This window comes from Eumetopias jubatus, unplaced genomic scaffold (genome assembly GCF_037043125.1).
Source record: "Eumetopias jubatus isolate StellerSeaLion01/CBP00866 unplaced genomic scaffold, mEumJub1_p1.0 scaffold_6, whole genome shotgun sequence".
NCBI classification, from domain to species: Eukaryota; Metazoa; Chordata; class Mammalia; order Carnivora; family Otariidae; genus Eumetopias; species Eumetopias jubatus.
Genome location: NW_028274812.1, coordinates 64,226,954 through 64,239,303, shown reverse-complemented (window position 1 = coordinate 64,239,303; position 12,350 = coordinate 64,226,954). Strand labels below are relative to the sequence as shown.

The window sequence follows — 12,350 nt, the reverse complement described above, 5'->3', positions numbered from 1 at the left end:
AGTTAAATATATCCTAATTTATTTGCCGTTATCTTTTTATTACCTTCTTTGTAATTACTTTTGGGGGTCTTATTCTATGTAAGGCATTCTCTATACTTTTTAAAACACACTTTTAGGGAATGAACTGAAGTTATCCCCATTTTACAAATGGAAACTTAAGTAAAATTAAAGATAAACACCTATCAAATAATAGAATGGGAACTTGATTCTCCAGGTGTCTGATTTCATATCTTACGTCCTTAACTTTTAGATTCATCATTTGACTTCACCCCCCCCAAAAAAAAAAAAAAGGATTGGGTATCACTTATATTGAAGGCCCTGTGATATGTGCTATGGAGGGACAACATGATCAATATGACATCTGCATTTAATAAAATGTTAGGGGTGCCTGGGTGTCTCAGTCAGTTAGGTGGTTTCAGTTAACTGACTCTTGGTTTCAGTTCAGGTCGTGATCTCATGGGTTGTGAGATAGAGCCCCTTGTTGGGCTCTGAGCTTAGTGGGGAGTCTGAAGAGTCTCTCCCTCTGCCCCTCCCCCCCACTTGTGCCTGGTGTCTTGCACTGTCTTGTGCTCTGTAAAATCTTTTTTAAAATAATAAAATGAAATGCTAATATTCTAAGAATAGACCTCAAAGAATATCTCTTTTCACTACATAATTGAAATAGTAGAAATATGCAGTAATCTTATTTATAAATGATACTGGTTTATATGTGTTAGAGAAACCTCTGGTTGCTGTGGTGATTCATAACCATTTTAAGTGGTCCAGCCATCCTCATGAGGAGGACCATCATTGGCTTATTTCCCAGGCCTTTACTTATTCAGAACTCATGAGTGATAAAGTCCAAAAGATACCGTACAAAGATAAATTAGATTGTGGAGCACATTATGGAGATAGAATTAGACATTTGGAAATGATAATTTGGTACGATAAAAAGCTGAAAGAAAGTAATAATGAGGAACAAAGAACATTCTCAAACCTTAGAGTATAACTTCAGTGAGGATAAGGAGAAAGAAAAATCAGTAGATAAGAATGAAATGGTTAGAGTATTAGGAGAATCAACAATCTAGCAATGCTGTCCAATAGAACTTTCTGTGATAATGAAAATGTTCTTTATCTGTGTTGTTCAGTACAGTAGAAAATACTAGTCACTTTAAAGCTAGAGAATTTCCCAAGCACTGTCACCCTGGGACTTAATCCACTGGTTTTGATGGTTGGTTTACTTCTGTCAGTTACTTTTTTGGGAAGACTGACTTTCTTGTTCATTTACTTCTCTTCATGTTTTTGCCTCAATTTGGACAGGTAATTCCTTACTGTCCAGCTCTTTGGCTTTAAGAAGTTTTTTGTAATCCATATTTTATTTAATAATTTTTTTCATGGAAATGTTGGCCTATGTAACCTAATCTATTACTAGAAACAGGAATCTTTTGTTTTGAATTTCATTGAAAAATGCTATACTTACAATTTTTCTAGGCTTCATGGCATAATCTTTCTTATATATGTTCCTCCTTTACTATTTTGTGTCAACTTTTTTTTAAAATTTTTTGTAGGATTTTTTCATAAATTCCATGTTGAGAATTTTTTTTACTGTGACTCTTCATTGGTACTGTTCTTTTTATAAGCTAGGCTAGTAGGTAGCTTAGATATTTGATCAATTGTTTCCAGACACTTTTCTTACCAGCACTTTTCTATATATAATATACTCCCTTCATGGCTAGCCATAAGCTTCCCTAAAGCACTTCATGTATTATAGATTATTTTATTCTACCTCTTGTGTTCTTATTGCTATTCTTATTTTCAGAGTGGGTAGAGGACATAGACATCTTTTTTTTTTTTCCTGTAAACTTTAATGAAATTTCTGTCTTGTTTTTCTAGATGGGGCTGCTCTGTACATGGCAGGTCTACTATAAAGTCTTATAATTTAGTTCTCTGCCAGTTTCTAACCTTCGAGTTCCTGTATTTCCACATGCTTCTCTTTTGTTACCATTGTATTTCTCTCCATGCCTTAAATAATGTGTTGGTTGATTTAGAAATAAGTAGCATTTTTCTCATGGCCTTTCTTACAGGGAGAAACTGTAATTTTTTTTTCTTGAATCTTCTTAATTGCCCCAAATTAGAAGCATCCATGGTATCTTCCAGTAGGTGAATGGATAGATTGTAGTACATCCATGCAATGAGTTATCATGCAGCAGTAAAGAGAATGATCTATAAATCCACAAAAAAACATAAATGAACCTTAATTATGTATTGCTAAGTGTAAGAAGCCAGTCTGAAAAAGTTACTGTTAGGATTCCAACTATGTAGCATTGTGGAAAAGACAAAACAATAGAGATACTGAAAAGATCAGTTATTATCCAGGGAATTGAGGGAGTGAGGGAGGAGGGATGAATAGATGGATGTCAGAGGGTTCTGAGGTCTGTAAAACTATTCTGCATGATACTGTAATGGTGGGCACATATGCTTATGTCAGAAGCCATACAACTGTACACCACAAAGAGTGAACCCTAATGTAAATTGTGGATTTTGGTTAATAGTGATGTATCAGTATTGGTCCATCACATGTAACAAATATACCACATAAAGGCAAGATATTAATAACAAGAACCATATGTGGGTTGGGGAGTGGGTTTGTAAGAGGAGAATATATGGAAACTATACTTTCTGTGCAATTTTTCTGTAAACTTAATCTGGAAAGCAAAACCTATTAACTAAAATATATTCATACTTGATAAAGAGTTCATATATAGACTATTACAAAGTAATTAAATAACCGTAGGTAGTATCTAAGTAACAAAACAACAATTTATATGAGAATGTGTTTCTTTTCTGTTGTTAACAATTTGGTCTTTATTCTGCCTTCTTAAATTTTTTTTTAGAATTCCTCCAGTCATTCCTGTTTCTGTATTTATTTTTCTTTTTGGTCTTTTCTATTAGGTGTACTAGCCCTATCTTGGTACCCACCTGGTACAAATGATGAGAATGGAGAAAATACTGATGACTTGGTACCGACTATTTTGGATAAAGCTCATAAATATAATCTGAAGGTATTTAATTTTATTTTTTTTGGAGATATCGACATACTAGTATCAGGTGTTCAACATAATGATTTGGTGTGTTTATTTTTTGAAATGATCATCACAAGTCTAGCTAACATTCATTACACAATTACAAATTATTCGTGTGTGTGTGTGTGTGTGTGAAGAATTTTTAAGATCTGTTCTCTTACTGGCGTTCAAATGTATCATACAATGTTAACTGTAGTCACTATGCTGTACATTATATACCTAAGTCTTTTTTATTTTATGACTGGAAGTTTGTACCTTTTAACCATCTTCACCCATTTCACCTCCTCCCCACCCCCACCTCAGACAACCATACATCTGTTATCTGTGTCTGTGAGGTGTTTTAGGATATTTGTCTCTATCTGACAGACTTATTTCACATAGCATAATGTCCTCTAGGTCCATCTATGTTGTAGCAAATGGCAAGATTTCCTTCTTTTCGTGGCAGAATAATATTTGCCTTGTATATATACTACATTTCCTTTCTCCATCCATCCATTAATGGACATTTAGGTTATTTCCATTTCTTGGTTATTGTAAATACAGGCACACCTCATTTTGTTGGGCTTATATTTTGTGCTTTGTAGATACTACACTTTTTTTAAAAAAAAATTGAAGTTTTGTGGCAGCCCTGCATATAGTAAATATATTTTCCAACAGCTTTTGCTTCATGTTCTGTGTCACGTTTTGGTAATTCTCACAATATTTCAAACTTTTTCATTATATTTGTTAAGGTGATCTGTGATGAGTGATTATGACTTGCTGAAAGATAAAATGATGGCTAGCATTTTTTTAGCAATAAAGTATCTTTTAAGACACATACATTGTTTTTTAGACATAATGCTATTGCAAACTTAACAGACTACAGTGTAGTGTAAGCTGGATTTTTTTATGCACCGGGAAGCCAAAAAATCCATTTGACTCGTTTTTTTACAATATTCATTTTATGGTGATGGTCTGGAACAGAACCTGTAATGTCTCTCAGGTATGCTTGTAATTGTGTGGTAAGCATCAGTATTATTTCAAACTTGTTTTTGTTCCCTTTGGATAAATACCAGAATTGCTGGATCATATGGTAGTTTTATTCTTATATTTTTTTCTTTTTTTTCTTTTTTCCCAGCCACCCCATCCCTCCCACCCTCCACCACTCCAGCAACCCTCAGTTTGTTTCCTGAGATTAAGAATTCCTCATATCAGTGAGGTCATATGATACATGTCTTTCTCTGATTGACTTATTTCACTCAGCATAACACCCTCCAGTTCCATCCACATCATTGCAAATGGCAAGATCTCATTCCTTTTGACGGCTGCATAATATTCCATTGTGTATATATACCACATCTTCTTTATCCATTCATCTGTTGATGGACATCTTGACTCTTTCCACAGTTTGGCTATTGTGGACATTGCTGCTATAAACATTGGGGTGCATGTACCCCTTCGGATCCCTACATTTGTATCTTTGTGGTAAATACCCAGTAGTGCAATTGCTGGATCGTATGGTAGCTCTATTTTCAACTGTTTGAGGAACCTCCATTCTGTTCCCAGAGTGGTTGCACCAGCTTGCATTCCCACCAACAGTGTAGGAGGGTTCCCCTTTCTCCACATCCCCGCCAACATCTGTCGTTTCCTGACTTAATTTTAGCCATTCTGACTGGTGTGAGGTGGTATCTCATTGAGGTTTTGATTTGGATTTCCCTGATGCCGAGTGATGTTGAGCACTTTTTCATGTGTCTGTTGGCCATTTGGATGTCTTCTTTGGAAAAATGTCTGTTCATGTCTTCTGCCCATTTCTTGATTGGATTATTTGTTCTTTGGGTGTTGAGTTTAATAAGTTCTTTATAGATTTTGGATACTAGCCCTTATTTTTAATATTTTAAAGTACTTCCATAGTATTTTCCATAGTGGCTGCATCGATTTACATTCCCACCAACAGTGCACAAGGGTTCCCTTTTCTCCCCATCCTCTCCAACCCTTGTTATTTCTTAAAGATTGATTTATTTGAGAGAGAGAGAGGGTATGTGCATGCATGAATGGGGCTAGGGGCAGAGGGAGAAAAAGAGCATCTCAAGCAGACTCCATGTTGAGCACAGGGCCTGATACAGGACTCGATCCTGAGATCATGACCTGGCCAAAACCAAGTGTTGGATGCTCAACTGACTGAGCCATCCAGGTGCTCCCAACACTGGTTATTTCTTGTCTTTTTGATAATAGCCATACTAACAGAAGTGAGGTGCATCTCATTGTGGTTTGATTTGCATTTCCCTGATAATTAGTGAGGAATGAGCACCTTTTCAGGTACCTGTTGGCCATCCAGATATCTTCTTAGGAAAATTATTCAGAACTTCTGCCCCTTTTTTAATTGGATTGTATGCTTTTTTAAATTGATTTTGGATATTAACTCCTTATCAGATATATGATATTAAATATTTCCTCCCATTTGCTAGGTTGCCTTTCACTTTGTTGTGCAGAAGCCTTTTAGTTTGATGTAGTCCCACTTATTTTTGCTTTTACCTTATGATGTCAAATCCAAAATATCATCTCTAAGACCTTTCTCAAGGAGCTTATCACCTATGTTGTCTTCCAAAAGTTTTATACTTTCTACACTTATGTTTAGGATTTTAATCCATTTTGAGTTAATTTTGGTTTTTTTTTTAAAGATTTTATTTATTTGAGAGAGAGAGAGCACAAGCGAGCACAAGCAGGGGGAGGGGCAGAGGGACAGGGAGAAGCAGACTCCCTACTGAGCAAGGGAGCCCGACATGGGGCTTGATCCCAGGACCCTGGGATCATGACCTGAGCCGAAGGCAGTCGCTTAACCAACTGAGCCACCCAGGCGCCCCATCCGTTTTGAGTTAATTTTGTATATGGTGTAATTCAGTGGTTCATTTTCATTTTTTTTTTTTTTTGCATGTAGCTCTCCAGGTTTCCAAACACAATTTATTGAAGAGACTGGCCTTTCCCCATTGTGTATTCTTGGCTCTGTGGTTGAAGATTAATTGACGATATCTGCATGGATTTTTCTGGGAGGGAGGGAGGCTTTCTATTTTGTGTGTTCCATTGATCTGTGTCTGGTTTTGTTTTGTTTTTTTTTTTGTTTTGTTAGTGTTTTTGTGAGTACCATACTGTTTTGTTTACTGTAGCTTTTTTTTGTTTATTTTAAATATTTTTATTATTAGAGAGAGTGAGAGCAGGAACACAGCAGGGGAAGTGGGAGAGGGAGAAGCAGGCTTCCCGCTGAGCAGGGAGCCCAATGTGGGGCTTGATCCCAGGATACTGGGATCATGACCTGAGCCAAAGGCAGACGCTTAACTGACTGAGCCACCCAAGTGCCCTGATTACTGTAGCTTTGTAATATAATTTGAAATTAGTGACCTCGATGCTTCCAGGTTTGTTTTTCTTTCTTAAGATTGCTTTGGTTCTCTCTTGTGGTTCCATACAAATTTTAGGAATATTTGTTCCATTTCTGTTGAAAATGTCATTGGAATATTCATAGGGATTGTATTGAATCTATACATTGCTTTGTGTAGTATGGACATTTTAACAATAATAGTTCTTTTAGTTTATGAGCATGGGGTATCTTTTTGTTTTTTCTTCACTTTGTTTTCATTAATGTCTTATACTTGTCAGTGTCCAGATCTTTCACCTTCTTAGTAAAATTTATTCCAGTATTTTATTATTTTTGATGCAATTGTAGATGGATTTTCTTGATTTCTCTTTCTGTTCATTATTAGTGAATAGAAATATGAACATTTTCATATACTGATTTTGTATTCTATGACTTTACTAAATTTTGTATTCTGCAACTTTACTAAATTAGAATAAAACAATAAATTGTTTATTCTAAAGTTTTTTGATGAAGTTTTAGACTTTTCTATGTCATATGTCATCTGTAAATAATGAGTTTTGTTTCTTCTTTTCTAATTTGTATTCCTTTCATTTCTTTTTCTTGCATTGTTACTCTGGCTGAGAATTCCAATATTGTGTTGAATAAAGTGATGAGAGTAGGCATCCTTATCTTGTTCATGATCTTAGAGGAAAATACATTCAGTATTTCTCCATTGGGTATGATGTTAGCTTGGGGCTTCTCATATAGCCTTTACTATGTTGAGGTACATTTCCTCTATACCCACTTTGTTGATAGTTTTATCATAAATGGATGTTGAATCTTGGTGAATGCTTTTTTTCTCCATCTATTTAGATGATATGCTTTTTTTTTGTTTATTAACATATAATGTATTACTTGTTTTAGGGATATAGGTCTGTGATTCATTAGTCTCACAAAATATACAGCACTCACCACAACACATACCCTCCCCAGTGTCCATCACCCAGCCACCCCATCCCTCCCACCCACTCCATTCCAGCAACCCTCAGTTTGTTTCCTGAGATTAAGAGTCTCTTATGATTTGTCTCCCTCTCTGGTTTCTTCTTGTTTCATTTTTCCTCTTTCCCTATGATCCTCTGCCTTGTTTCTCAAATTCCACATATCAGTGAGATCATATGATAATTGTCTTTCTCTGATTGACTTATTTTGCTTAGCATAATACCCTCTAGTTCCATCCATGTCATTGCAAATGGCAAGATTTCATTTTTTGGTGGCTGCATAATATTCCAGTGTGTGTGTGTGTGTGTGTGTGTGTGTATACACACACACACACACACACACCACATTTTTATCCATTCATCTGTCCATGGACATCTGGGCTCTTTCCATATTTTGGCTACTGTGGACATTGCTGCAATAAACATTGGGGTGCAGGTGGCCCTTCGGATCCCTACATTTGTATCTCTGGGGTAAATACCCAGTAGTACAATTGCTGGGTCATAGGGTAGCTCTATTTTTAACTTTTTGAGGAATCTCCATACTGTTTTCCAGACCCACCAGGTCTGGAATGCACCAGCTTGCATTCCCACCAACAGTGTAGGAGGGTTCTCCTTTCTCTGCATCCTCGCCAACATCTGTCATTTCTTGACTTGTTAATTTTAGCCATTCTGACTGGTGTGAGGTGGTATCTCATTGTGGTTTTGATTTGTATTTCCCTGATGCCGAGTGATGTCTTTGAGCACTTTTTCATGTGTCTGTTGGCCATTTGGATGTCTTCTTTGGAGAAATGTCTGTTCATGTCTTCTGCCCATTTCTTGATTGGATTATTTGTTCTTTGTGTGTTGAGTTTGATAAGTTCTTTATAGATTCTTTGTAGATTTTGGATACTAGCCCTTTATCTGATATGTCATTTGCAAATATCTTCTCCAATTCTGTCAGTTGTCTTTTGGTTTTGTTGACTGTTTCCTTTGCTGTGCTAAAGCTTTTTATCTTGATGAAGTCCCAGTTGTTCATTTTTGCCCTTGCTTCCCTTGCCTTGGGCGATGTTTCTAGGAAGAAGTTGCTGTGGCGAGGTCAGAGAGGTTGCTGTCTATGTTCTCCTCAAGGATTTTGATGGATTCCTGTCTCACATTTAGGTCTTTCATCCATTGAGTCTATTTTTGTCTGTGGTGTAAGGAAATGGTCCAGTTTCATTCTTCTGCATGTGGCTGTCCAATTTTCCCAACACCATTTGTTGAAGAGACTTTTTTCCATTGGACATTCTTTCTTGCTTTGTCGAAGATTAGTTGACCATAGAGTTGAGGGTCCATTTCTGGGCTCTCTATTCTGTTCCACTGATCTATGTGTCTGTTTTTGTGCCAGTACCATACTGTCTTGATGATTACAGCTTTGTATTAGAGCTTGAAGTCCAGAATCATGATGCCACCAGCTTTGGTTTTCTTTTTCAACATTCCCCTTTTATTCTTGATTAATGTTGTGTTTCACATTGACTGATTTGCTGATGTCAAACCATTCTTGCATTCCTGGAATAAATCCCATTTAATCATGGTATATGATCTTTTTAATGTATTGTTGAATTCAGTTTATTAATATAAGGTTTTTGCTTCTCTGTCCTCATGATTGTGGATTGCTGCACTGATAGTGAAGTTTATGGTTAGATTGTGGCTCAGCCTGTCCTATCCATTTCAACATGGGTTTTTTTCTTGTTAGCCTGATGTATAGAAGTAACTCAGCTATTGTTTGGAATTTCTTACAGAGGAAATTATTCTGTACATATTTGTAGGTCTGGTATATCCATGGGAGGAGGTGAGTTAAGGATCCTCCTATGTCACCATCTTGAACTGGATCTTCTGAAGATATTTCATTTTATTATCAAGCTACTCAAGTTAATTCTTTTGGACATGAGTATATTAGTTTTTGGAATAGTTATTTTTATTAAAAATGTGTGAAAATATGAATGAGAATCTTTTCTAATACTGTATTTTTTCATAAAAAATTTTTATCATGAATTCCAAAGCTTGTGTACATTATAATTTATTAAAGATCTCTACTATTTTAAATACATATATTACATTCATTTATTTATTGTTTACTAGTAGAAAAGGATTGAAGTGTTCTTTTATGAAGATAATATAGTAATTAGATTTACATGTTTAAATATTTTAGATGTCAAAGATGTACTAAAAACAAGTGTTGTTAACCATGTGAATTTAAGTATTTATAAAGTAATTGGAAAACAAACTGCCACTCAAAATTTGTCAAAATCTGATATTTACTTAAGCTGTATTTAACACATACACCCCTCCCCCGCACAAACACACACCTGTTTATATACATATAAGATGCAGGTGAAAGTCTGAAGACCAAGTATATTCTTTTTTGTTTTGTTTTTAAGATTTTATTTATTTTTTTGTCAGGTAGAGAGAGAGAGCACAGCAGGGGGAGCAGCAGGCAGAAGGAGAAGCAAGCTCCCTGCTGAGCAAGGAGCCTGATGCAGGAACTCAATCCCAGGACCCTGGGATCATGACCTGAGCAGATGCTTAACTGACTGAACCACCCAGGCATCCCAGACCAAGTATATTCTACCCATATATTAAAGTGTGTTACAAATGGAGGAAGTTTTTTTCACAGTATAAAATTTTATTTCTTTTGGAAATTAATGAATCATGGAAACAAATAGAAATGATGATTAAAAGGATTTCAGTAGCACTGCAAAGGAAAATTTTGTACTAAATAGCAAGAGGATAAGCATTGTTTTTATCCACAGATACTTTTCAAAAAATGGTTATGTAGAAGGTGGCAACATTAATCATAATAAATTCTCAAGAACTATAACCATATATTCTGCATTCTTTGGCCATATTCAGTATAACTAAGCAACAGTTAAGGCCAAATGAAACATTTAAAAGGTATCAAATTTAAAAAATTTTAATTGTAAAATTCTAATTAAAATAACAAAAAGAAAAATCAAGAGTGAAGTTTAAGATGATATAAAAATAAATAGCACTGAGAAAATTACTGCATTATTGATACTAGTGGGATAGCAATAATAAGCTAAAAGGGAGGGGAGGAATTAATAAGGATTAAATAAACAATTAAATAGAATACAAAACCTTCAAATCAGTAGCCTGGATAAATCCATCATTTTTTTCACTTATAAAATAGAAAAGTCACTGGTGAGATTAAAAAAGAAAAAAAAGATAGAGAAAATAAATCAAAGATTAAAAGGGAGTATACCCATAGATACAGAAGAGAGTTTAGATTTTATATCACCATATTTAAAATGTATAAGAAATGGGGCATTTTCTTAGAAAATACAAAAACATAAATTTATGTATAGAAAGAAGTTTAAATCTGAATTGACTTGTATCCTAGAAAAAATTCTAAAAGTTTCTTGAACATGTCTTCCCAGAGCATCAGATTTCACCTGGCACTTCTAGTCAACCTTTGAGAAACAGCAGATTCTTATGATACTGAAATATAATGGAAAGCTGCTTTAACAAATTACCCTAAAATTCTGCAGTTTAAAGCAACAAACCTGTATTATCTCACCCACTGTCGGAAAGTTGAGAATCTGGAAATGGCTTAACCTGGTGGGTCTGGTCAGGTTTTCCCAAGAGGTTACAGTCAATCTGTTTACTGGTGCTGTAATTATCTCTGAAGACTGTAGGATCCTTCCAAGCTTTCTCATGTGAGGGTTAACAGGCCTCAGTTCCTTTCAGCTATTGGAATGGGAGTTTGGGTTCTTCTAAGCCTCTCCACAGAGCTACCTGAGTCTCCTTAAGACATCGCAGCTAGTTCCCCGTAGTGAATGATCTGAGGGAGTCCAGTGGAGAAGCTGCAGTGTTTTCTTGACCTAATCTTAGAAGTGACTATCTCTTTTGCCCTATTCTACTGGTTTATCTACTGAATAAACCAACCAAACAAGTATAGCATGAGAAAGATTTATAGACTGGGGCACCTAGGTGGCTCAGTCAGTTAAGCATCTGCCTTCAGCCCGGGTTGTGATCTCGGGGTCCTGGGATCGAGCCCCGAGTTGGACTCCCTGCTCGGGGCGGGGGGAGTCTGTCTACCCTTAACTTCCACTTGCGCGCTCTCCCTCTCTCAAATAAATAAATAAAAAATTTTTTAAAAAAGAAAGATTTATAGACTGATCTTACTAATGAAAACATGTGCAAAATTTCTGAAGAAAACTTAGATAAGAAGTGTTTATTAGCAAGAATCTAAGAATGGTTTCAAGAGTATGAAATCTGAATCCAAATCTCTGCATTCACTCCTGACTCAGCCACTTATAAGAACTATGTAACTCGTATGCCTCAGTTTTTTCATTTCTCAACTGGAAGAAGTAAGAAAATGTACTTTACAGAGTGATTATAAAGATTACATGAGGTAATATATGAAAAGTACTCAGTGTCTGGCACACAGTAAGCACTATATTAAGTAAATAAAACTTGATTATTTGCTGGAGATAAAATATCTTAACAGGTACTGAAATTTCAAGGAAATAACTCATTAATAAATCTGTTGTGAGTTCTTTAACTTGACAGATGAGGTCTTTTACTAACCTATATCAAGCACCATCTTTTTGTTTTAAGATTTTATTTATGAGATTGAGAAAGTATGAGTAGGGGGAGGGGCAGAGGGAGAAGCAGACTCCCGACTGAGCAGGGAGCCAGATGGCTAGATCCCAGGACCCTGAGACCATGACCTAAGCCAAAGGCAGACGCTTAACCCACTGAGTCACCCAGGCGCCCCTCAAACACCATCCTTAATGGAAAAACAGTGGTATCATGCTCATTAAACCAAGATCAATCAAGAATGCCATCTGTCATCTGTATTATTTAATACTGTTATAGAGAATCTTTTTTTTTTTTTTTTAAGATTTTATATATTTATTTGACAGAGCGAGCACAAGCAGGGAGAGAGGCAGAGGGAGAAACAGACTCCCCACTGAGCAAGGAACC

General features: G+C 35.8%; 1 protein-coding gene across 1 annotated transcript in view; it reads left to right on the top strand.

Annotated features, from left to right (window-relative positions):
* The window catches only part of MANEA (mannosidase endo-alpha), a 68,988-nt gene that overhangs the window by 37,103 nt on the left and 19,535 nt on the right, over positions 1–12,350 (top strand). The window contains exon 3 of the mRNA XM_028104201.2: positions 2,932–3,041. Within this exon, the coding sequence (XP_027960002.1) occupies positions 2,932–3,041 (110 nt within the window). The remainder of the gene's footprint in view (positions 1–2,931; positions 3,042–12,350) is intronic.